The 26,835-nt window shown below is 39.4% G+C and overlaps 3 protein-coding genes and 2 non-coding genes across 5 annotated transcripts; 1 reads left to right on the top strand and 4 right to left on the bottom strand.

Annotated features, from left to right (window-relative positions):
• Window positions 1-227: 227 nt before the first annotated feature.
• LOC133721821 (DNA polymerase zeta catalytic subunit) lies at window positions 228-20,102 on the bottom strand. The gene is given in 29 exon segments (XM_062148556.1): window positions 228-2,037; window positions 2,529-2,627; window positions 3,080-3,432; window positions 3,649-3,766; window positions 4,028-4,607; window positions 7,316-7,322; window positions 9,459-9,617; window positions 9,745-10,359; window positions 10,444-10,747; window positions 10,984-11,189; window positions 11,666-11,773; window positions 11,898-12,173; window positions 12,459-12,605; window positions 12,996-13,587; window positions 13,806-13,948; window positions 14,114-14,463; window positions 14,675-14,902; window positions 15,172-16,624; window positions 16,827-17,183; window positions 17,266-17,357; window positions 17,444-17,615; window positions 17,742-17,897; window positions 18,006-18,074; window positions 18,638-18,680; window positions 18,758-18,870; window positions 18,995-19,044; window positions 19,371-19,428; window positions 19,626-19,708; window positions 19,900-20,102. Coding segments are annotated over 29 exon segments (8,439 nt in total). The 5' UTR covers window positions 20,000-20,102; the 3' UTR covers window positions 228-629.
• Window positions 6,223-6,834, top strand: LOC133721820 (vacuolar iron transporter homolog 1-like). The gene is given in 3 exon segments (XM_062148555.1): window positions 6,223-6,372; window positions 6,374-6,507; window positions 6,558-6,834. Coding segments are annotated over 3 exon segments (561 nt in total).
• LOC133724030 (U2 spliceosomal RNA) lies at window positions 7,567-7,761 on the bottom strand. Its single transcript, XR_009853448.1, has one exon. It is a non-coding gene; the product is annotated as a U2 spliceosomal RNA (small nuclear RNA).
• LOC133724021 (U1 spliceosomal RNA) lies at window positions 8,353-8,514 on the bottom strand. Its single transcript, XR_009853440.1, has one exon. It is a non-coding gene; the product is annotated as a U1 spliceosomal RNA (small nuclear RNA).
• An 826-nt stretch (window positions 20,103-20,928) lies between the features above and the next one.
• Window positions 20,929-24,770, bottom strand: LOC133720211 (probable linoleate 9S-lipoxygenase 5). Its single transcript, XM_062146415.1, has 9 exons — window positions 24,243-24,770; window positions 23,845-24,134; window positions 23,512-23,758; window positions 23,061-23,399; window positions 22,860-22,945; window positions 22,638-22,745; window positions 22,254-22,555; window positions 21,889-22,155; window positions 20,929-21,806 (listed from the first exon to the last, which is right to left on the bottom strand). The coding sequence occupies exons 1-9, from the start codon at window positions 24,625-24,627 to the stop codon at window positions 21,053-21,055; spliced, it is 2,778 nt and encodes a 925-aa protein (XP_062002399.1). The 5' UTR covers window positions 24,628-24,770; the 3' UTR covers window positions 20,929-21,052.
• Between the last annotated feature and the right edge of the window lie 2,065 nt (window positions 24,771-26,835).

The raw sequence follows: 26,835 nt of genomic DNA, 5'->3' as shown, positions 1-26,835 counted from the left end.
TCCTATTCAAAAAAAAAAAAAAAAAATCCATTTGTGAAAGGGCTACCTATGTTTTTTTTTTTTTTTTTTTTTTTTTTGAAACAGGGCTACCTATGTTTTATATAAACGCCATTTTACTAAAAAAATCTTTATTTCATTTTTCATTGTATTACTAAAAAAAAAAAAGGTCCGCAAACAATCTTTACGTGTGTTCTCTAGGTGAACGCCACTAAAATTGTGCTGCATAAAAGATGCATCCAATGACTGAAGATGATCATCCAAAAGGTCATGCTACGGAAATTTGGAATAAGATACCAAGTTCATTTGCAAAAATTTCTGAAGAACTTGGATTGATATTATATATGAGACATAATGCTATAGTCTGAGGAGGCTCAGTCTAGATGCCGGCTAAAGCAAAACTACTAGTTACATATCCCAGCCCTGAAGAGATCCTGCCTCGCAATGAAAATGATTTCAGAATTCAAATCCGTAAAGGGCAATCTGCTCCGTCGTGTGCTGCCAGTCTTAAGGGTGAACTAACCATACATCCTCGTGTCCTCAGTAACTGTTCCATTAATATGAGAGGCAACTTGCTGCATCACCACAGGAACAAACAATGGCGGTTCACCACAGCAATTCTTATCATGGATCTATCTTTCAATAACGCGTCGACTATTGCTAAAGTTACCAAAGTCCCTGTCCTTGTCCCAATCATTATTAAATCTTTCACGCTGCTGCTTTCCAAATCCTTCTCTTTTAGGTCCCTTAAAATCATGTTTATCAAAGCCACGGTTACTCATTCTCTGCCCATCAAAGTTGTTTTCCCGAAATCCTCTGTTATTACCACGAGATACTTGTTTAGATCTATCAAAATCATCACCAAAAGAGTTTCTCCTACCACCATTTCCAAATGCTTCTCTTTTAGGCCCCTTAAAATTCTGCCTATCAACACCTCTGTTACTCATTCTCTTGCCATCAAAATCATTCCCTCGAAATTCTCTGTTATCACGAGACCCTCGGGTTGGTCTATCAAAGTCATCATCACTGAAAGAGTTCTTCCTGCCACTCTTCATTCCGCTGGATTTAAATTGTGTACCTTTGAAACTGTTTGGTTTATTTCCTCTGTGCCTATTTTTATGAGAATGAAAATCATCATTCTCTGATTCTGAACCAGACATTGAATCATCTTCCCTATCAAAATTTCTTCTCCTCTGAAAGTCTTTTCTCCCAGAACTCAATTTGTTCAGTTTACCTTGTCTGGATCTAATATTTTGATCTAGATCATCATCCACATCAGAGTAGAGCCCAGCTTCATCATCAGATACAAAGCTTACTCTCTTTGATGGACCAGTTGAGTTTCTACCCCTACCTCTTGATCTAGAATCAGCAACATGACTTGATCTTCGGTTGGGAAGAACTGAAAGGTCTTCGTCAGAATTTAAATCAATTTCATCATCATCTGAGACAGATAATGCTGCCCGTCGATGCATAGACTTAGATGGCTTATTGTAAGATGGAGAGAGTGTTTTGCGAGCATGCAAATTATTGTCGGGACCTTCACTGTTTTCTGATTCAGATCCCTCCAATTCAGAAAAATCAATTGAAGAAGTGTTCTGTGCTGAATCTTTAGGACGAGTGTCCAACTCGTAATTGTCAATATCATCATCTTCATCATCAAAATCATCAAACCCTCTGCCTGGCTTAATAGTGTCAGCATCAGAATATTCTTCATTGTCAACCCTTGACACTCTCCTATTTTTACTGAAATCATATTCAGGACGTCGAAAATTTTCCCCTTGAGCCTGGGTGTCAAGAGACCCTTCACTCATTACTGGATCCGCATACTCAAAAGCAGCAACATCTGCCCCATCTGACTCATTGTCATCAAAATCAAAATTCCAGGCATTAGATGCCTCAGGCCGAATCGCAGTCTTATCCATCCTAGTCCTAGGGCCACGTTGCTTTTCTTGCATGTTGTTCTCAATATATTCATCAGGTGGGCGCTTGCAATCACAATGAAAACATGCCATATTTCTCCTGTAATTTAAAAAGTTGCACCTGCCATATAATGGAAATACATAAGCAAAAGCAAGCATCTTGTAAACCAAAATGAGCTGAAGTAAAGATGTGAATGTGTCTCTAAAAGGCCCATATAAAAGATCATGTAAAGATGTGAATGTGTCTCTAAAGTGCCCATATAAAAGATCATGGGAGAGGCCGAGAACCAACATATGCGAGGTTTGTAAAGGATGTCAGCCTGTGGGACAAGTTTAATAGCCATCAAGTAAACTTCACCTATTCTGCTAAACCAATAGAATCTAGATGTAAAAATGCTTAATTAAATTCCCTGATGAACATAAAATAAAATAACAAGCATTACTACTATAATTATAGGACAACAGCACAATCTAAAATAACATCCCACCGTAGGTACTATGAACTCAGTGAAGGCATGAAAACTACAACTATTCATCATCTATTGTTGTCTCTAACAGAAAATGAACAATCCCAAGAGGGAGAAAATGTAAAGTACTAGAACGATATCTTACTCTGGGCACTCCCATTCTCCTGGAAGCAACTGTCTCTTTGGACGCTTGGCATCACACTGCAGGCACAGGCTGTTCTTGGCAAAATTCATGAAGTCGCACCTGATACCAATATTCAGCATCCTTAGCAAATTGTAGAAAACTTCCCAAAATAAAAATTGACTGACAACATAATGAGCTCTTTAAATTCATCTATGCTTCTTAATAACACAGAAAACTTAACAGTATCAGTTAGTTAAGCATTTCTCAAAGAAAAAGGGGAAAATTGTGGTGGTGGAGGGTAGCAGAGCAGATTTTACATCATATCATAGCCAAGGCCACAATCAATAAATCATTGCTATTTGACACTTAAATCTAAGTTGTAGATACTTACAAGGGTGCTTTAATGCATCATGGGTAGAATAATTTAAGTTTCACCTGGCAGCTAGGAAAGGAACACATAAAACTGAAATGCATCATCAAGTACATTACTAAACACGGTACTAATGATAGACGAGAAAGAAATTGGCCATGAACAGAAAGAAGAAAATGAAAGATAATTAGCAGAAGCATACTTAGAGCATAGCCAGTCCCCTTTTTTCATCTCAATGTCATCACGTCCAACTCGTTTTCTTGGAGGGGGAGGAGGCTGCTTCACTTTTGGGGGTGGCTTTTTTATCACCGGAGGAGGTAGACTAGGATCTATTGGAACTGAACTCAGCTTGACAACCTGATGAAGCAACTTACGGACTACAGTTTTAACGGTTTTTTGTTTTAGAAGTGACCTGTTTTGTACTGATCCATTTATAGGATCAAAGCCATAAGTCAATAAAACACGCATTATATCAATAGTCCGCGCCTCATCCTCTTTGTTAGTAATCAGATATGCTCTTTCACAGGAATTCCTTAAACTGCAGGAACTACAAACCTGGCATAAAAAGAAAATCTATTACTTGAAATGCCAAGTCGAGCAACCATATGATAGTAAACATGCAGATTCCAGATTGGATTCAAGAGTGATCGATTAGCAAATAGGCGAAATGCAAAGCAACAAGGAATAAGATGTTGGTGTTTACTCGTTATATCACTTATATGCAATCTATATGAGCAAGCAATACCAGGAATTAGTCTAGGTAGCACTCACATCTCCTTCATCAAGGTGGGTGTGCTTCCTTAACAGCTTCGAAGAGAAAACCACCTTCTTGTCCGTACTCGGGCATCCAAAACCCACCAAAATTTGAATATCCTGTCTCGACAAGGACCTGAAATTACTTATACGACTCAGAATCTACCAACTACACTAACACTAAACACAACAAATGCTACCCAGCACAAGCATTAGCAACAGCTACTTCGACAACAAAATGTGAAATTGCAAAACTCATTCAGTAAATCAATCTAAAACGAACACACTCACATTTTCAAACTACATACATTTCGGAACTACACTGATACTTCAGTAATCCAATGCAAGCTAAAGCATTCATATTTCATTAGATGAAACAGTAAACATTTCTACAAACCTGAAAATATCAAACCGGTCCTTCCCGAAATTAAGACAGGCAGTATGAACAGCCTTGAAATCCCTGAAATCCAAACCCTGGGAATCATCATGGATTTCAGAGGCATTAAAGCCCATTTCTTGGACCATTCTGTCCTCGTCCTTCCTCCTATGGTCAAAGTAGTTCTGCTGCACCAGCCTCTCCATCAGTTCAATCCACTCCGGCCACGGGTGCACCACCTCCACCTCCTTCTTCACCGCCGCCGCGGAGGGACCAATCGAATCGAGGTGGGCATTTTCGAACCCTAATTCTGGGGATTGGGGGTTTTTGGATTCGCGCCAAGCTCGGATCTTTTGGAGGGTTTGGTCCTTGTCGGAGCGGTCTTTCTCGATGGCGTCGATTTGGTCGAAGACGAAGCTGAGGCGAGCGGAGAGAGAGGAGGGGTTTGGGTTCGAGGAGGAGGTAGAGAAGGGTTTTAGGAGAGAGAAGAGAGGCGGAGAGGGTTTTGGGTTTAAGGAATAGCGAGAGATCAAACGCCTGAGGAGGAGTAGAGAGTACGGAGATTGTGCCATTTTTTAGAGAGAGAGGAAGTAACTATGCTCTTAAACCCTCCATGGTTCTCATTTCTCAAGAAGGGTTTAACCCCTAGTGAAGTAAAACTACTTTGGGAATTTTGATTAATTGAGCATTTCCCCCCCCCCCCCAAAAAAAAAAAAACTATAGGAATAATGGATAATCAATCAAAGTAAACTATAGGAGGTGGTGTCTGGGCCTGGCATGGGCTATCCTGTTTGGATCTTGGGCTGGCTCTTTCTTTTTGGGCTCTAAGTTTTTGCTTTTATGATTCTGTTTTTTACTTTTCAAATAACTCCCTATTTTTGGGGAAGATAGTGGGTTTCGGCCCAAGTTAGACTGGCTAGTTTAGACAGCATAAGTCTGCACTGCTATGGTTTCTTTTTACACCAAGTTAATGAATCTCCTGGAGTACCACAATTGAGTGCATTGACGAAGGGAGATTCAAGGTAGTTTTCTTAGTGTAAGCTGAGATTTATAGTTGTATAGGCTCTTGAATGTTTGAGCGAGAATGTAATAGTGGATGGTACACTCTTTCCCTTACCTGCTTGACCACTGATGTAGGGTACAAACATATGAGGATTATTTGTAAGTGCCGTTCTGGCTTTGGGATTGAATGGAATCTCTATAACTCTGTCAAAAAAAAAAAAAAAAAATTCCAATAAGGCCACATAATTGTCATCACTCATCATCTTTTGGAGAAAGAACCACCACATGTAGTCGAGTTGGTAAGAGCCTTCAGGTGTGGAGCCCTCACACCCGGGTTCAAATCCCGCCGACGCTTATTGGAGTTAAATCCCAATATATTCTTGGTGGCCAGGGGGGAGGAAGCGTTCTGACAAGATCCTTCGAGCACGGATTAGTTTCTGGGCCTAGGAAGCCTTTGAGGACACTGTGTGATTGACAAATAAAAAAATAAAAGAAATCTTTTGGAGAAAGAACAAAAAACAATTACAAAATAAAAAGAAGTTGATTGGTAGAAAAAGATGACCGGGGTTTAGCATGAGGCAATCAATTGAGGACGGCAAAACTTTTTTTTCTTTTGTTAATTACATAACTATTTAAGTGTAAGAGTTGAAATCACGACATTTCATTTATAAAGAGGATAATTTTGTTATAGACCAAATGGTCATGGGCTGATAATAGACACCGATGAGTCGATGACAACTATAACAGACGTTGAGACCGACGACCAACAGACTATGACGACGACGACTAAAGAAATCGAGATATCAGATTCTCTTAGACGCATATGAGGAGCATTCCGAGAAACAAAAATATTACGCAAACAAATTGGTTTGTCATGACTTCACTTCCGTAAATTAAACGGGGCCAGACTTAACATGCATGCCAGCCATTTCCTTCCAGCCATTAGGTCAGTACTATTCAACAATGACGTTTCCTAACTATCTAGTTACTTACCCGCCACCTACCTATAATAATTTCCATCTCCAGGCTTCTGAGTTGCAGTTCTATATATTTCCAGCTTCTTTCTTTCTCTGTTTCTACATAGTAAAGCTTAACGTACTTTCATGGCTGCAGAGGGAGCTCGTGACCAAACTCCCATTGACCCCGGCCCCTAGAAATTTCAAGTGATGGAAATGAGGTAACGGGCCGAAATAGACGAGCAGACGAGCCTGAACATGATCGATGACGCTAATTTCGACTACTCCAAAAGAACGCAATGGCTTCGAGCTGCCATTTTGGGAACCAACGATGGTCTGGTTTCGGTTGCATCGCTGATGATGGGCGTGGGAGCTGTGAAACAAGATGTGAAAGGCATGCTCCTTTCCCGGGGTTGCTGGGCTAGTAGCAGGGGCATGCAGCATGGCCCTAGGGGAATTTGTCTCCGTGTACGCTCAGTACGACACGGAGATCTCCCAAATGAAGAGAGAGATGATGGAACAAAATGGCGGAGATGAGAATACGTACTGCAGAAGAGCAGGCAAAGAAGAAGAAGAATATGCTGCCGCGCGAGCCCGGTGAAAGCAGCTATAGCATCGGCCATTGCATTTTCTATAGGTGCAGTGGTGCCTTTGCTGGGAGCTGAGTTTATATAGGACCACAAGATAAGAACGGCTGTGGTGTCTGTTTTGGCAAGCGTTGCATTGGTTGTGTTGGGAGGAGTAGGAGCAGTGTTGGGTGGGACACCAGTTCTGAGGTCTTGTGCAAGGATATTCCTAGGAGGGTGGATGGCTATGGCTATCACTTATGGACTCACCGATTTAATTTGTTCTTCTACTACTATATACTAATTAATAATGATTTATAAGTTGTTTCTCTTCGTTTATGTATTCTGTGAGAATATAACGTCAATGTATTTCCTCAAAAACCAATTCATACAGTCCTAGAGGGAACTTGAGTGGGCGGCCGCAAACCCAATCTCGAGTTCCCTCTCTGAGTTCCACGGTAATCTCCTCATCATATTGCCGAGCGTTCGTTGCTTGTCACAACAACTCTAGGGTCTTCAGCGCTGCATGCAGGTTATTTAATCTCCGCATGTGGTGCAGCTCATAATCCTTGTAAGGGTGTTGTCTCATCGACCGCCAACCTTGTGGGATTTGGTTTCATTAATCTGGCACAGGCTTCAGGTGGCCTTGTGACTGGTGTGATGTGGTGAGGTTCTTTCATGTCCTTGTTCTTATCGGCAATGTTGGAGAGGTGCCCTGCATAGCCTCATGTTGTGCTCAGCCGCTTCAGACTCAGAGGTTGCGGGTGTAGTGCAGAAAGTAAAACCATGCATCTAGCACATTACACTTGAGTTAGTTTAAGATATGTTACATTTGCTATAAACGTTAATCACTGTTCAAAATTCTACCATCTAGCACATTACACATGAGTTAGAATATGTTATATTTGCTATGAACCGATGAACGTTAACCATGCTCAATTTTCTACCATCTAGCATACTTTTTGAGTTAACTGTTAAAGAATATATCAAACACCCTTGGGGGTTAGGGGTGTGCCCAATATTTGAACTTAATTTGGTAGGATGCGCCAAACCTTGCAATAGTGCAAGACAAGGATGACACATGTAAGCCCCAATAGCAAGCTATCGTAGTGAACTCACCCCTTAAAAAAATTAATTTAATATCATGTGAACCATTGGTCCACGTATCAGATATTAAACTGATAAGAACAGATACTACACTTGATCTTAGCCAAAAGGCCGAGAAAGGCATGCTTAAATTTGTGGTGGGCTTCAGTTTTTATAGTCAAGCTCACTCACCTCAGTTCTATTTCACCACAACAATAACGATGTGGGAGGCACAACGTTTACAAAGAGCAAACTGCACATTTGCCTACGTTTATAAACCTGTGTCCCTCAGACCTATTAATGATACTTAAATCTCAGGCAAGCATGGCGATTAATTACTACTCCACCCCAATTCTTAGCCTTGTAAACCAATAGAATCCATGGCTGTTTAACCATCTCTTCTGTCTGCAAAGAACAGCTGCGGATGCTTGTTTTACTGTTACCATAACACAAAAGTGATTTCAACTCCTCGCTACCGTAGAAACCAAAAGATTGACTGTTCTGGGCAAGCAGCTTAGCAGTTCTTACAGAAACATGAAGAATTACTATCAAGGTTTTCATGTTTCATTATTACACTACCATGCTTTTTACATCTCACTGAGTCACGAAGAAAATAGTGTGGATATTATTGGCTATTATATCTTAACAAGTTAACATGTAGGAAAACCAAGTTCATTAGAGCAGTAAAAGGTAATGAAGTTAACGAACCAAGTGAATTTTTGAGATGGTATTTGAGGCAGGGGCTGCGCGAACGCAAGCCCCCACAGCAAGAAATTATGACGTTGGCTCTCCTACTATGAGGAGACCATAGGCGAGCACCCCTCCTAAGTGCAATGGAGGTCACAAACCTAGGCCATGAACCTTCTTGATCGTCCATTGACCCCGTCCAGGTAAGTGCTTTTTCATGTGCATCCTTGCGATTTTTATACTCGTCTTTGAACCTTCTCAGTCACTTGACACCGATGTGGAACACAACCACCACTGACAGAACCCTGTTTGGGCAACAAAATATATGCTTATGTCGCTGGCTATAGACCCCAAATATCGAAAGCTAAAGCTTTGAGTTCATCTTCTTACTTGGAGTGGGATCCCAATAATTATCCTTTACCCTTTTGGTCACAGATTGAATACCCATGCAGTGATTGAGCCACTTATAATAGCTGTAGAGCCTTGCCATTTCACTCATCACTGGTCTATGCATTCTACTGATGGACTGTTGGGGACGAAATACTCAAATGAGCAAACTTCAGATACTAAAACAGTGGAAGCCTCGGAGAGATTCAGAAAGAAACTGGCTGAAAGGGATCACAGATTTGACTTTATAAGCATGAACACATACGTTGGACCAGTGCATTTTCTACTAGTGAAGGCGGAGTTATTGCAAGGGGATTCCGAGTTCTCAACGGTCAGCCTGAAGCTACTTTAGTTAGAATTGGAATTATTTATATAGATAAAACTCAAAAGTTAAAACCATGCAAGCTGCGTATTAAGATGGCTGCATAAATGGATAAACTAAAGCAAGATTGAAAAACTGATATTAAGTTTGAGCTACAGAAAAATCACTGATGTAGGGAACCTTTTCTACAAACTTGTTAGCTGCATTTTGCCAGCATTAGTTAAATATGCACTAGCTCGAGTTAACACAAACTCTGAGCATATCTACTTTGTTCATTCGATTGCATTTACAAGATGAGGGAAGTGGAAGAACGTAATAATGTACATCTAAGCTACTATACACCTTTATACAACTATACAACACCACCTTTGGAAAATTTCATCAGGGTAGTCTTCAAATTTCAGCAATCAAGTCGGGTTTATTTGTAGTCTTCAAAACCACTCGACCAAACATTGAGGGTACAAACCTGTTTCTGCAGCAACAGAAGCAGTTCCCTGCAGTTCTTTCTGAACTTTGCGTCTCTCATAAAACACTGAGCATGCAAGAGAAGTGCATTTGATGCCATTTCCTTCAAGCGCGTCCCCACCTCCACAATGTCGACAGATCTGCAAGACAATACATATTAGTAAAACTGATGTCATAACAGAGCAGAGAGAGTCTGAAAGGAAACAAGTTGCATGATCTAATTTCGTTCAGGACTTCAGTAAAGGATAAATCAATGAGAGTGCTTACAGCAGCAAGGTGTTGCATCTCTCTCTCCAGCTTTGAAGTTCTTCCGATTATAGCTGCTGCTGCAGCAGTTTTGTTTTCAGCACATTGATTGCATAGATGGGCTGATCCCTGGACCAACTCACCACACAATATGCAATGCCTTGAAAGATAGTAATAGTCAATTCTGGTTCGGTGTGGATTTGAAGCATAAGAGGGGCGTTTTCCAAAAGCTTCCCTTACTGGGCGGGGCATATCTGAAAACCACTGCTGCAGGTCGGCTCCAACAAGCCCAAACACTCGCTGCAAAGCTGGGATTATCTGCTTTTGGATGTAATAGAGATCATTTAGTCTATAGGGTGAATCAGTGGCCAGGAGGTTCAAAGGATCCACAACCACATCAGCCAGACGGGCCCCAGGCTCCCCATGTATTACAACGTAAGGTACCCTCTCTGCATAACGTGGTTCTGCCCTAGGGTCAATTCTCATAGCTTTTGTAGCAACAATTGCAGCTGGTGGAAGTGATGAACCACTAGCACGGTAAGTTCCTAGACGAACCTCTTTTGCAAATACAAAATCCTGAAGGGACACTCTTCCAGAAAGAATTCGCTTCCACTGGCGCTGTAAGTATGCTTTGACCTGTGCACAAAAACATAGGTGATCACCCAAACAAGTAAATGAAGCATTTACCCTTAGAAAGAGCCTTAACGCATGCACCTGTACCTCAGGCATGTCTTGATGTTCAAAAAAAAGTCTCAGAGACTGCTCCATTGTCTTGGCAACAGCCCCACATGTATCCCTGCGAACTGTCTCAATGCCTTTAGCATCAAAAATAGGTTCACTCTGTCCAGGGCTTTCATAACTGTAACCAACATATCGCTTCTTGGTAAGGAGGAAGCATGGCTGATAAACTTTTTCCATCTTCAAAGCAACTGGAGTCGGACTCATAGCACTGATTTCAGATGCAATCTCCTGTCCAATCTGAAAAGACTCTTCCCTAGTGCGGCCTTTTAGAAGGACAAACATGCTGCAAGGCACAACGCCAGTAACAAATTTACTAATCATCAAAAATGTGCAAGAGCAAGAGAAACAATTGATTAACAGAAAAATCACCCAAATAGACCACACCCAAAAAACAATCAAGTCTAAAGACTAAACTATGATATGCTTTGTTGCTTAATATACAGAAAAATGGAAAATCATGAAAATTCCGGATTGGCTCTAGATTTTTGTCCCATTTCTAATAACAAATTTACAGCATACCTGTCTGTGTCGCCATAAATAACTCTAGCCTTCCACCTGTCATGTGCATTTACATATGAAATAGCCTTTTCAAGTGTGCTACGGCCACACTGAACAATACTGTCTGCAATCTCTGCACAAGGCATGCGGCCACTAAATCCAGCAGCTGTATAACCATATGTCACGTTTGCTATCAGCTTTAGTGCAAGCTGTCTTGCATTAAATATCTGGAGAAGAATACCTGGTAAGTAGGATGACTCAAAGCTGGGGGATACTTAAAAGAGCAAGATCAACAATTATTGAAAAATAAGGTCTGTTCTTTGAAGAAGTGTTATTACAGATAAAATCATTGAAAGACCAATGTCCATTCTTTCAATAAGCATTATTAAAGATGAAATCATACTTTGAAGCCTCTTACATACATTAGGAAACAATAATCTTGTAATTCAACTGTCTCCTGTGTTAAGAGAGGATGATCAATAATCAACCTTAAAAGATATACATCTAAGCTTCAAAGGTTTGGTCAACAAATTGATTGCATAAATTTTAATGCAAGTAAAGAAAGATTCTAACGACGGAATACGATAAGAATGTGAATAAGTAAATAATCCAAGCATTTGCATATGATATCCTTATCCAAGAACCAGCGCCGAGAAATTACGATTTAAGAATGTACAGAATTATATAAATTTTTATTCCATACCCTGTGAAGAACTTTCTGTGATGGAGACAATTTTTTCATTGCTTGTTTAACCATTATTCTGGTTGACAATATTTCGTCCAATAAGTGTGGCAGTACGCCTTTACGGACCTGTATCACATCAAGGAAGGATGTCACTCTATCTCATCTCTCTTCTGAGTGCATGCTAACATACAATGCATGCTTTTTATATGCAAACAAAAACTGTAAAGCATAAAACATAGAATAAGAATACCTTTGCTGGCACACACATAACACCATTTGGAGTAAGCAGTATTTGATCTTTTAAATCATGCAGATCATGTGGATCTGGTGAAAATGAACTGACACCAAGTGTATTTGGCTCTGAAGGCGCAACTTTTCCAAGGCATGTAGAATAGCAAAGGTTGTATGCAATTATCATTGATGGATAAAGAGACTGAAAATCCAAAACAACTACTGGATCTGCATAAAAACCAGATTCTGGTTCCATTACAAGAGGGATGCATTCCATTGCTGGCTGCGAAGCTACCTACATCAAATAAGTCATCATACAGTCAATCGCAAAACTTAATGTAGAGATAAGTGCATTATGCAAGTATCATCTCACGCACTAGAATCCAATGGCAAAGCAAAGAAACTAATGAAAAATGCTGAGAAATTCTAAAGAATTTGCAGAATGAAACAAATTAACCAAGTGACAAAAATCCAGTTACGAAGACCAAATACCATTCATATAACAAAATACAACTCAACATCATGCATCAGTCGAGAGAGAGAGAGAGAGAGAGAGAGATTGAAATTAACTCAGTGCAACCTGTTGTTTCCCAGGGGAAATGGCAAGATAGTTTTGTGTATGTGCCAGTCTCAGAACCATAGATTCAACACGGTATTGGGAGCCTCTAGAGAGAACAGAAAAAAAGTCAATGCCAAAGACACGTGCAAGTTCTGATGTTCGATTTATCTGCAAAAGTAAAGTCATAATGAATCTCATTACAATCGGAGCAATACGAAAATTTTTATAGAAGAATACATGATACTGTCAACATCGAAATATTGTATTGACTGATCCAGGGCAACAGAAATAGCATCACGAGTCTTGTCAAGACAAACGGAAGAAAGATCAGAACAATTAGAATACTTTTAGTCATGCTTCAATAGAAAAAAAAAGAAAAAGAGAAGTTTTAAAAAACGGCACTTAAAAGACAAGCAACCTCATATCTCACTTGACATCCAAGTGTACGCACCTACAAGGCATAAAATTCACCCTAAAGTCCAAACACACACACACACACAGAGACAAGAAGCAGGTGACAAAGCCATATACATTCCAAAAAGAAGTATATTATCATACCATATCTAATTGATTCATCATCTCAAGGTTTAATTCTGCCCTCTCCTTCACATATTCGATACATCGGTATCTTGCTCTTCCAGGACCACTTAAAAACCATTTTGTGAGTAGTTTATTAGGAATATATGGGACTTTCCGCCTCAACACAACTTCAGAAACAGCTTCAACTGTGTACATATTAAGCTTCACTTCACTGCGCATCAGCCGCCAGACATTAAGTACAATTCTACCACCAACATGGACACCGCTGGAATGAGTCCGTCCCCATTCATCCTCAATTATTGGATCTTCTAATACAACTGAATCAGCAACGATTGAGTCAGCAGCCAGGTTATCTTGTAAGACTTTCTCCGGAACTTCTGAATCCTCAGCCACCATCTTGGCTTCAGATGGTGTTCTAGATATCTTGTTGAGTAAACCTATACCAAGATGTGAAGCCCTTTCAGCCAAAAAACCAAGGGAACCACCTTGAATATCCCAACCCATTAATATATCAGGGTCCAACGAGCATACAAACTTGATAAAATGATGAAATAAGTACTTCTCTTCATGAAACACAAACAGCTTGCAGTCAGAAATCCCGTCATGACTCCTGGAAAAACAAGCATAAAACTCTTCTGTAAAATGTCTAGTAATAATACCTAGAAAACATCTATTGCTCCTTACTATCTTCAGGGATCTTACATATTACAAAGGTGCTTATTGCTTTCCAGTGATTACATAATATTTTTCTCAAAACTAGATAATGTAACAAATTACTCAATCTTGAAAAGTACATTAGATCTTCAATATAGGAATAATGATTTCTACCTCTGACAATTTTCAGCATCGCTGCGCATAAGTACATGAACTTCAACGATGGAGTCACAATCATTCTGAATAGCAAGCAATACAATATTGATAGCATCAAACTGAGGATCGGGTCGAAGATCACCTCTAGATTCTGCTTGAACCTGTCAAACAATGTTCCACTTTCAAGCTGGACTGTGTAAATGTATATAAATTTGAACCAAGTGATTTTAATTGCAGCATATATTCATATAACTTTCCAGAAAAAGCGTTGCTTTAAATTACTAAATTAAAATAAAAAAGAAGGAAACAAAATTGGTGGAATATACCTCTATACTTAACAACGTCAGCTGCTGGCCAATGCCAACACTTGCCGGGTCTCGAAATCCAGTTTGACTAAGCGGAGTGGATTTTGATCTCCCATCTGGACCTGAAATCTGAGAACTATCTTGTGAGCGGTCAGGGTATGTTTTAACTCTTATAACATCGGCTTCTCTTTCCAATACTTCTGTCATGTCATTACAAAAAGGAATCCTTTCTGCTTCAAGATTTCTATTATCTACTTGAGGTCCTTGGGGTAGATTAGGTTGCACATCACATACAGAACAATATTTGAGTGAAGGCTCGTTCAAATCATTAGGCAAAGAATTCTGTGAACCAGTCAGACTCGCAGAAGATCCTGCATGATTTATACACACTTGGTAAGAAATTCCTACTTTCCAAAGTGTAAATTTTATTTTCCAGGAACACATAACTAGTTTACTATTTTTAGATTCACACTTCTGATGGCACTGCTTTCTGAAGTAGTACCTAGAAGTCAATAACCAAGTCTCAAGAGTTAAAAAGTTCCAAAATGTAATAGGCCCAACAAAGAAATGTCTAGCAGGTACCTTTGTCGCCTCTTGACAGCCAGCGGTATACATTTTTGGCAGAAGGAGGTGAAATTGCAGGTGTTAACAGATACAAACAAGAGCCATCAGCTTGATAGTGAGTAGGGACACCTAAGGCAGATTCTTGATGAGAATGAGACTCACTATTTCTAACACAGTTGTTCTCGATGTCTGTCTCATTTTGGCAGTCTCTCACAAAAAATGGGAGAATATCATCCAAAGCTCCTTCTAGAATAGAAAAAATAAATGCTCATCAGCAATAATTTCAAACAAGCGTTACAACATGACACTGGAGCAATAACAAATAAATGGAATAAGGTCTGATATTAAGCATGTTTAACCAATAACTTAACGTGAAAGACAGAACCAATGGTTCAAATTTTTTAAGGGATGCATAACAAACACTAATGCAAATTTCATGGGTAAAACACTCACAAAGTTTTCAAATTCCATTCCAACGATTTTAGTTTATCAGATTTCAAAAGCTAGTAAATTACCCTCTTGTAAATATGAAGAACTCAGAAATCCCCCATCCTTCCAGTCTGCAATTGGGGGTTTCCTAGAGAAGGTCATGCCAATTAAGTCCTTATCATCAGACTGGATGATCGAGGGCAACAAGTTACTAAGCCCAGATAAAAAGGAATCTCTCCCCAATTTCTGGCTACCACACCTTTCATTGTTTAAAGCAGTTTTGTCAGTTGTGACATTTGTGCCAATCTCAAAAGGTATCTCGGATACTCCACTTCTGGAAGATAAGCCATCAATGCCCCTTCCAGTGTGACCATCTCCACAAGAAACTTCAGGGTCAGCAGCAGAACTATGAAGACTCTCATCAACAAAAAAGTTTTCCTCAGCACCTGACTTGGAAGTCTGAGCATTAGATTTATTGAAAGTTTCACAACGGCCAAGGGAAGCTTCAGACTCGAGCTTGTCAGGCTTTAATTGCCAGAATCCTGTATTCACAGGTGGAGCTTCAGAAGAGGCTGTGAAGATGTTCCCATGTTGAGCAATTGCTCCAGTGCCAACTTCCGCAGCAATGTTGATATTCGTGTCAAATTTTCCATCTAACATACTTGCATTTAAAGAGTTGACACTGCCAGACAAAAGTGGAAGTTTACCATACAAGGAACAGCCAGAATTGGTTGTTTTAACATCATAAGCCTCATGACTTGCTGAGTGTCGGGCTAATGATAGCCTGTCAGCTAAAGAATCACGAGACTTCCCATTAAGTTCGTCAAAATGCAACATTTGATAAAGTGTATCTTCTTTTTCAGGTGGCTCAATTCGATAAGATCGCTTTCTCCTCATCAAGTCCCGCAGAGAGCATCTTCCCAACGTACTATCACAAGCATCAGTGCCTGCATGTTTTCTCACTTCACTTTCAGAGGAGGCACTTGTACCAACAGGATCCTTAGTTTCCTTGTACAAACTGACAGGTTCACTCTCAGTCTTCAGCTTTTGGGCCGCAGACAAAGGTAAAGAGCCCCATAATAATTTTTTCCTTTTGTGTTTATGATTGGAGCTTAGACCATCTTTCGTAACCTGGGGTTCAGGAGTCCTAAGTTCATTCTTCATCTCTACTTCAGAAATATTTTCGATTGATCCGGCACAAGGAGATGGAGTTGAGAGAACATCATCCCCAGTACCATTCACCTGGGGAATCATACATGCAGGTTCACTTTTGGAAGAACAGTTCCGATCAGTGGGATAAGAATCTTTTTCCTTTGATCCCTCAAAGTCGCCAACTGAATCAAGGATGTCCTGACATTCCTTTTGGGATTCACTCTCATAATCCATATTAGCTTTCTCCAGAACTTTGTCAATAGTTGTTGCAGGCAACAAAGGACTCAGTATTGTCTCCTGAACAAGTTCATCATCGGAGTTCAAATCATCAGCTGCCTGAGAAGTGGCAAGCCATCTAAGCAGAGCTAGTGCTTCATTATCTGCAGCCTGAAAACATATGGCTTATCAATGCAGAAGACAATTTCAATAACCACATTCTTAATTGTTGAAAATAGGAATCAAAGCTCCAAATAATTATCTCCATGACTCCACCACAGTAGAAACTGTTAGTTAAAAGTCCATTAAGACTACTTATAGCAGTAACTTCAATAAGGAGCAAACCGCTAACTAGCCAGAGCTAGTTATATACCTTCATATTTAAGGTCTGAATCGCTTGAGATGCTGGCAGTTCTTTATTCAGTTTTGCATCCGTCTCTTCAGTAGAACCTTGTGTCAACAGAGATCCCATCATCTCTCCATAATTGAGATTATCAGTTCGAAGTCCAACAGAATTTCCTCCATCTTTTGGAGAGGTCATTTGGTGCATAGACTTTACATCTTTCTTTAATTGAGTTAAAGGCAAAGAGTTTTCTGTATCAAAATGCAATTTGACAAGTTTCTCATTAAATTCTGGACCAAGTGATAAAGTTTTCAAAACATCTTCTGGAAGTGGTTTAGCAGGATTAGAAGATATTGCTGCCTCGTGTATCCCATTTCTCTCAAACTCCTAAAAACCAACAGAAAGCCGTAACAATTATAATACATCTAAAAACACATGGAAAGATAGCAAATAAATGATGACAACAAACCTCCCAAATTGGTATAAGCGATTGAACCATTTTCACGTCAGAACGAGTTTGCGAGAGGGATGTATACATTTTGAACTGCTGATTGAGTATCTCTGCAAAACCATAAATCATCTTGATCATATCAGAAAAGAAAAATAGTAATTAAACTAAGAAGACACCATTTGTGCATTTAACAAACCATCTACAGTAGCATCCCCCTCGAGTTCACAAATACTTTGTCGTTTAGTGCAGTTAGCATCTCTATTTGATGAAGCCTCAACATCACCAGAAGAAAGCCATGTCCAGTCTACTGGAATTGTGGACGATATCCAAACCGGTGAACCAAAAAGCAGATGGTCACTAATATCTGCCTAAAGCAAAGTTCCCAAACATCATTCAACTAATGACACATAATCCTCATTAAAATATCCTAGTGAAGAGAACCAGCCTGCTAATGCTTATCAAAGTCATTTGGAAAGGGAAGAAACAAACTTGACCTGGACATCTGTAGACATCCCAGTTAAATTATCTATGTCCTGACCGGGCAGTCCATTGTAAAAAGATCTCCTAGGGGTAAAAGCATCTGGCATTGGATGACGAAACTTCAGTTTTGATAGATGCAGATGACCCATCCCATACAAGTTGTAGTCAATCTACCAAGAAGAGAAGCTTGAGTCGGGACAGAAAAAAGATCATTCTAATGATACTCTTGATAAGAAACATGCAAAGATATCCCAATAACTAATGCGCAAATCTCATACCATAAATTGGAGAATGAAGGGAATGTGTGATTCGTGGGGCTGTAAGCATTTATCAAGAACTGCACCTCCCTGAAAAGCAAGTAATGGTATTCATGCATCGACTCGGTTATGTATTATGTAAAAGCTAAACCAAGACCATAAAAAGAGTGATTCACAATTTCATATGCATATATCCATATATGATAACTAAATTTCAAATTCATAATAAGGAGGCAAGAAGTGAAAACGTATACAAGAACTAATAGGAACTTTATGCAGCGGATTTGATAATGATGATGTCATTCATCAAAAATTCAATTTTGGGTTTCTAAAGAGAATCTGCAAGTTTGATTGATAAGAGAGTTTTGAATAGCAGGCCAAAAAAAAAACTATAAACTTCTAAAAAGTAATAAATAAAAAGAATCAGAAGCTTCGAGTCAATCCTAAGAATTTATGACCTCATGTCATTCAACGTGATGCTTCCAGAAAAATAGAGTACCAAAAAGATCTTTAGTATGTTACTTAACAGCCAAAAGAAGAAAAAGACCACAACATGCAAGCAGAGGTAAAATATAGTTCAAACCCAATATCAACTAACAATAATTGATCTCAAACAGTATTTAAAACATAAGAAAGATGTTCAAGAACAGCACCAGAAGAAGATTGGCGGCGCGAGTCACATCATGTGGATAATAGCTTAGTTTCTTGTCAAGGTGTCACATAAAAAACCCCTGGACCGCTAAGAAAATAAATCAAGAATGACCGAAGGATACAGGTATATCTTCACAAACACCTCCTCTGATGAATGGTAACCGTAAAGCTTCCTTGCCTGGACAAGGCTGCAACCATGTACATGTTGTCGCTTTGAACCAGCACTGCTTTTGAGCTGTAAGTGTTCATACAAAGTTCATTGATTCATACTTTCAGTACCAGCTATGTCAAGCAGAACACCACAAACACATATACAACATTATTGCAGAGAGCACCCTCTCTACAGCAATGAGCCATACCTTCAAAGCTTTCTCTAACGCAAGAGATATATCATATGTGTACGAATCACCTGCACATTTAGGGGAAAAAAGAGAGGAAGCATTCATGCATCACATCTGTTTTCCAAAACAAAGGTACCTAAATCATAATCACAGCAAAAATCAAATAAAAGAGCTTCAACTTCAATATAGAGGAATTATCAGAATGCCGACGGGGCACATCCTAGGTACACAAAATAACTCAACAACTCCATTACAGAAATTTGCAAAAGGACACTAAGCCTAATCATAAATACAAAACTTGCATTATCAACCTATTAAGTCCTTAACCCCTTCTTACTAGGAGTCTACTCAATCCATTTTTCAATATCACCCTAGTTCTAAACATGCTATATACCTTTCTGATGTGGTTGAATCGGTAAATCTTTGCACGGCACAAATAGGTATGGTAATGCCTGCAAAATAAACAACAAAAAATTAGCGCCAAAAAAAAAAAACTCAATAAAATCACACCACAAGTGCACTACTTTTATTTGCACTACTTCTTAACAAAGATGCTGTATTTCTCAACCATTTTATGCAACAGTAAACTAGAATTAGACCTAAAAAAATAAGAATTTTTCAATGAAGAAGAAGAAAGTAACAATCTTACTCTGTGAATGTGCAGACAAGCTTTCTGACCGGCCGGAGTAGAGCCGTAAATTCTTATTACAGGTACCTCATTCACCTTCCCACCTTCACAAATATTTCAAAAAAAAAAAAAAATTAAAAGCCATAATCACACTCACACTTGTCACTTGTCACAACGAACTATCAAATTCCACAATTTTAAGAGTAAACAACTGGAAATCCAAGCAAGTGAGCTAGGATAAAAATCTAAGCGAATTGAGTGAAAAACGGCGTCGTTTTGGGTAGGGATTTCGTACCGTGGAAGCTACTGTAGGAGATATCGAGGCCAGGGTTGGGCGGCGCCATGTAGAAGTCGACGGAGACGATGCGGACGCTGAAGCCGTCGGAAGGCGGCATCGGATTTTGTGCGAAATGACGGAAATGGACCACAAGAGAGAGAGAGAGAGAGAGAGAGAGTGGAAGGGCGGGGCGGTTATGGAAGATTTTAGAATTGTTTTGGAGGGGGTTTTGATTTGGGCGCAACGAAGAGGGCGGTTACCCGACCCGGTTTATTTTTGAAAGAGTTTGGTGGGTGGGTCTTTTGCAGATTTGACCCGAAGAAAGTGAGAATAGAGTTTTCAATTTTTATATCCGATTTGGATGGAACTAATCGGGTCGACCCATCTCCTCCAAAGCTACTTTGGATTTCAACAACTTTTAGGCCCAATTTCAACTTTTTGAACCAAAAGTTGATGTCAATTGCCAATTTGTCAATTCACTGTTTATCCAAAAAATTGGTAATTGCCTTCAATTTTTCAAGAAATTGTGTTGTCAATACAATATTTAAAGTTATGATTAGAAAGAAATTCGTATTTATTCAGAATACGAATTCAATGATTAGATTTATTTAGAAAAAATTGGGTTAGCGTTGTAGCCTACATACTGGTGGAGACCATAAATTAATTAGGCGAATTGACAAGCAAATTAGTTGTCTAGACAATTAGTTGTATCGGGTGGGGCCAATAAATTTAATGGCAATACCAATTGATCTTTTCACACCAAATTGGTAATTGGCACTCATCACTCCATATGGGTGCATTTTCTCTTAAAAAAAAAAGGTTTTGGGTCATGTAGTTCATAGTTTTTTTTTTTTTCTTCTATTGAGAAAACTAATAGTTCATATAGTTCGTAGTTCTGCTAGCGGAATAGATGTACTTTCTAATCTTAATGTGTTAATGTACGTGTTTATAATAAGACGAGTGAAGTTGCTTCGAAATTGAATTTTCTCGTGTCTTGAAAGGCATCTCATCTCTACTTTCCTTATTGCACTTTTGTCGCTTGTCACATGATAAAGCCATTTTCCATTTATTATGGGCCAACATGAAAACTTCCTGGATATTATTCTCAAACCAATGCAATATCTAAGATAGTCATGCTAAGAAACTTATGTAATAACCACACTACAGGGCACTAGATTGAGACACTGTTGGGAATTCCCTTGCCGGTAAGTCCAGGTTCGCTGGTAGGATAGAGCAGAGTGTAAGGCATCTTGGCCGGTCCAGTCCGGTTCTTCAACTTGTCATCCTTGTTCATCTTTGTCACTCTTTCCTCAAGTGCTTTGAGCTTGTTTCTGAAATTCTCGGATGCTTGCAAGATTTTGGTGTCTGTTGTCCATTCTTGACTGTCTCTCTGCCCCAAGTAAAGCTCATCAGCCGAGTGCCTTGACAATATCTCAATGGAGGCCATGCCAAGCAGGGTCTGAAGCTGAGGTGTAACTGTTTCCAAGAAAGCCTTTTCAGGGTTATTCTTGAGTTGCTCGTACTCAGGAGTGCCTTCCTTAGGCATGAACCGCCGGCTTATGCTGGGGCGGTTTGCAGGGTATCCTCCATAAGGGTACTGCCCGAAATTGATTGCAGCATGGTAAGCTGAAGCAGTCCATATGATGATGGTGCATGATTCTATCAGCTCTTCAACAGTCTGCATTTTAGGCCACCAAGGCTCATCTTTCTTGTCGCCATGACCCTCTTCTCGGAGTTCCTTCCACCAGGACTGGAGTTCCGAGTCCTTTTGAACCATTTCATCAGTTTTGAAGTAGAAGGAGCAATACTCTTCCACCCATGTTTTGATTGCAGACCAGATTTCAAGCCCATCAGCAGCATATGGATAGTCCTCTATTAGTAATCGCACACCGTGTGAGGCACTTGAATCCTCAACTGCCATTCCTCTGAACAGAGAAAAAGGAAAGTTATCACATTGTCGTAGTGTTACTTTCTGTAAATAAACGTCTTCTATGATAAGATTTTTACCTTTTGATCAGATCCTTGGGGAGTGCTTGTTCAGGAAAAACCCAGCTGTCCTTGTACATAACAGATGACCATTCCATGGAATACTTTGCAGGAAAGACTGTGTTCTCTAGCACTCCACCAGAATTAATGAGAATCTGTCGCGCTACTGCGTTTACATTCATAGTGTCACGAAAGTGAGGATGCAGAAGCTTGTGAATCGGGTGAAGCACGCTCAACTGCCTGTTTGTTGCTATTATAACTGGCTCAATCACCGCATGAGTTCTCAACCTGCAACAAAACTCGAAGATATTCAAGATGAATTTAAGAAAAAGGGAACAAAGAAGTTAATGATCTAATTTGCTAGGCTTTATTTGACAGAGTTATACCAGTGGCTGACGAGCTGATGATAGCCTGAGTCGTTTATAGCCACATAAGCTTTCGCGAGCTGCCAAATGTGACTCTCAACGCCTTGGCTAGACGGAGTGTAGACTTCACTAGTGCAACCGACTCCACCAGGATGTGGCAAGCTCAGTTCAATAGCTATTGGCTTCAAAGTCCCATCGTTTGTTAAGAAAAGGAGTGTCCTGCTTGCATAACCTTTTACCAAATCAGTTGAGTTTATACGCTCCAGGTAAGGCATCAATGAATCATGGTGGTCTAGTATGAATAGCTTGTTCTTGTTGATTGCCTGTTAAAGTAAATACATTTCAGTAACTATGGGACTAGTTGCTTCAAGCTCAATAGTGAAAGAAGTAAGCAAATAGTATTACCTCATCTATGCTGAGTCCATCTAATTTATCTGCTATGTGTTCTTTGGTTATTTTACTGGTTTGATCTCCATATACACTTCGGTCTAGCTTGCTAGCTGGCGGAAATTCCTGTAGTACATGTCGAAACAATTATGACCAAGGATGAATAACAATGACACTAGCTATAGCACTTGACTGTTGCATAAAAAATGTAGACAATAGATAATGAAAGCTTCAAATTACCTGGAGACGACGTATGCTGACAGGGTTTAGACCAGCCAACATTTCTCTTGCAAACTCCTCATCAGTTCTCCATGCCGACTTATCCTCTAATCCAAATTATTAGAAGACCAGAGTCAGGTAAAACAATTACAAGTATTGTTCTTAAAATGATGCCAACAATTAAAATTAATTAAGCGGCTGCATTACATGTTAAGTACACACCTTTGATCACTTGAGGCACTGGAAACTTTAGTAATCGTTCACCATCAGTTCGGAAAAGTTCCTTGACCGTCTCAGCAGGGGTGGTACTCCTAACAAACTTCAACAATCCGTTTGGCAACTCTAATCCTCCTTCATAGAGTTTAAGTACATGTTCCAAGCTGTTAAACTCTTTTTGATGGCCAAGTAGAGTAGCTAGCTCATCAGGTTTAAGTATCTGAGATATGGATTTCAGGGCATATGCAATCAAGTCTGACATCTTTAAGTGACCAAATCTTTCGTCTCTTGGAACATATATAAATAAGCTCTCAATAAGAGGCAGAGGGCTCTCACTGTTGGGATCTATGAAGATAAAAGCACAAAAATTTCAATGACTACAAAAACCAAATTTTCAGTAGTAACTGAGTACAGACAAAAATCTCATATAATCAAACACCAATATCAATTGACTGACCTTTCTTGGTTGCTGGTCTTCCAGTTCTTCCTCTTCTAGGATAAGGGAACTTGGTAGACCCTCCGAGAATTGGGCGGGCATATTTTTCACCCTTATCTGGACTCCCCAAATCATTGTAGGTTGCATAGTCATAAACCCTGTCCCATGTCTGAAGCTCTCCCTTTTCAACACCATCACCTCTCAAGGTCACTAGCTCTTCTTCTCTAAACTTCTTTAGTCCAACCGGCGTCTCACTCGAAAGATATGTCTGCACATAAGTAAAGATCAACCTATCAACAAACTTGAACAGAAATTTACAGTGATTTCGGCATGCTAAAAAGTCGAAACTGTTACCTTGTTAGTGAAGAAAATGCGGTCTTTCTTGTACTTGTCAGCAGGGTACACCCATGAGTTGCAATCAAAGTGGACTTTTCCTTCTCCGGGAACGTTTCCGAGTGTCAGAGACTTCAAGTAAAACTCACTGCTATGTTCATTTCTTATGATGAAAGCTCCTGGAACTCCAATCTTCTCATCCCAATCAAAATTAACCTCAAACGCACACTCTTCTGCTGTCAAGGGAGTAAATTTGGTGATCCAATTCTTCAAATAAGCGGGCTTCCCAACTTTTCCCTGATTCCCATTTCCTACAAAAACACATCAAATTCGAAACCAATTCAAAAACGGATCAACTAGCCCAGAAAACATTGAAATAGTGAATGTGCAAAAATCGAATAGCAGAATAGTATTCTCACCAGGGTCGGTGTTAACAGCACTGATGAGCTGGACAGAAACAGATTTCCCGAAAAGCTCATGAACACGGTCGGAGAAAGATGCTATGAGGTCGTTGAGCTCCAGAAGATTCTTCTTCATCAAAACCACAGTCCCTTTGATCTTCGTGTCATCACTTGGAGGATCAATGGTGGTGGTGCTCTGGGAAGACTTGGCAGCTGACACAGTCAACGGCCGAGATCGTCTCACATTGGCCATGAACAAGGACCCAGGAGCACGGAATAAGAGCGCTAGTGGTCTGCCATTAACTGCAACAGCTGAGCTCAGGCGAGCTCCACATGGAGATGGAGGAGGTTTGGTTCTGATCAAGTTGAGAGGAAGAGTATGATGACACTTGAAATGAAGCATCTTTGTGTCTTTTAACTGAACTAAAGTTCTATTCTTTGGAATTTATTCCAAGAACTAAAAGTTAGTTTTGAGATTGTTTTGGAATCCCAGTGAGTTTGAGGAATGTGAGGAGAAGGGTGTGTGGTATTTATTGGGACTTGAACAGTGATATTTACAGTGTCCAATGTTCAGTATTTTCCCTTTTTCTTTTTCTTAGAAAAAGACTTGGGGAACTAGTCGCCACTGGTCACTTTTTATTCTTTTATGATTTGGGGTTGGCTTGTCTAAAGTATCAAGTAGGAGGGTCTTCACCAACTTATCAATGTACGTACTTGTTTTGTAGGGGGTTGACTTGAAAGACCTTCACTTTCAAGGTGAATTCAAAGCCCTGTTCTTCATAAATCCTCACCACTTTCAAGGTAACTTCAAGGTCTCTTCCTTATACAGAGATGTTTACCAAATCAAAGGATGTGTCCAAATTCTGGCAATTTGGCCATACTAGATTTTGCAAAATTGCAAAGCAGCCACTTGACTTGTATGCATAACCATCTTCTTCTGCTTTGCTAATACCATCACATTTCTTTACAAGTTCATTATTTGCTGACATGCTAAAGTTAAAAACTTGGAATAGGATATTGAATAGACCGGGTCAACTCAATTTAAGAAACTCGCAATATTTAAGATTCAAATCTCCTATGAATACGATTCTAATTCTATGTTACGCCATTATGATACTAAAAAATTTATACCCGAATTGAGTTCATAAATTCGAGCAAACAAAAGGAACAAATCCCCAAATTTTGCACCCTATACTATTAGGGCGGTGCTTTAAATTTCATTATTCTTCTTGTTCATTAGAAAGAATAAATGGGATTATGATCCAAGCAGGCCCCATAGCTTTTCATCATATAGAATTAAAAATGTCCAATTCAGATAAGTAGGTTCTTCTGGTTTATGCCCCAGAAACATTATTATATGCAGATTGTTGGTAGTGATCAGATGGTCAATGAAATGGTGGAGAGAGTTTACACGGTTACTGGGTATGAACAAAAAGCAAGAGTCTTTCTTTTATTCTCTCTTTTACAGATCTGTCGGTCAAATTTGGTAGCCAAGTAGACACAGTCTTCAGAATATTTACAAGGAAGGTGCTTTGGCCTGGATGCGACATTTTCTTAATTAAACTAGTTGCTGATTAAAATTGAAGATGACGGAGCACCTTCATATTTCACATTGAAAAGTCAGCACTCACATGGTAGAAGACCTAGAAATAGCCAATAGATCTCAAAATACAAATCTTTTTTTCTGTTTTTGGACAGGTTTAGGTTGCCTAGCTAGGGATGGACTACCAACTATTGCATCTAAGAGGTCTTGCATAGTCAAACCTGAACAAATAATTCTTGTACAAATGGGGTGACACAAAGTTCTTCTATTGGGATTTTCAGACCCTTAAATGTGTATGGCACTCAATATGGTCCATCTCACATTATGCGCAAAAGTCTTTAACACATTATGTTAAAACGTATGCAAGTTTTTGACGAAATCTTCAACTTTATGGCACCTAATTTTGCATGTTCAACCACAAAAACAAGAAAAATTTGAAATTGAGAAGAAAGGCAGTCATGGAATAGACTTGTTCCTTGTCTTGGAAACAGATTCATTTGATTTGGTATTGTTAATGCATATAGCTATTCTATTGATAGTGTGAAATTGACATTGACTTTAAAATTTCTTGCCATTGGTACACATGGTCATTTAATAGATAATGAAACCCTTCATAAAAAAATGAAAATGACACAATACCTGTTGATTTAATATATCTATTATATTAAGTGAAAGTACTAGAATGGCCTAGAGGGGGGGTGAATAGGCAATTAACAATTATTTGCAATCAATTTTCCTGGACGTTGTTGAGGGATTGGAAAAACCTATCTATCCCTAACCAACAGTATAAAGCATTTACCATATGCAAGCATAAGAATAAATAACAGAAAATTAAAGAACACAGGAAAATGTTTACGCAGTAAAACCCTCAAAAGTGAGGTAAACAACTGCGGGCCTCGGGCCAAGTGCTTAAGCACACACTATAAAATAGTAAACAAAATACAAGGTACACTTACAACCTCTCGGATAACTCTGGACTCGGTTATCTCTAGCTAAACTCTTTTAGCCAGTTGAACTACCTCTCAGTAATTTGTCTACAGCTTCTAAATGTGCTCCACTTGTCTTGAA

This window comes from Rosa rugosa, chromosome 7 (assembly GCF_958449725.1).
Source record: "Rosa rugosa chromosome 7, drRosRugo1.1, whole genome shotgun sequence".
NCBI lineage: Eukaryota > Viridiplantae > Streptophyta > Magnoliopsida > Rosales > Rosaceae > Rosa > Rosa rugosa.
The sequence above is the reverse complement of the archived record's forward strand: the minus strand, read 5'-3'. Positions and strand labels throughout refer to the sequence as shown.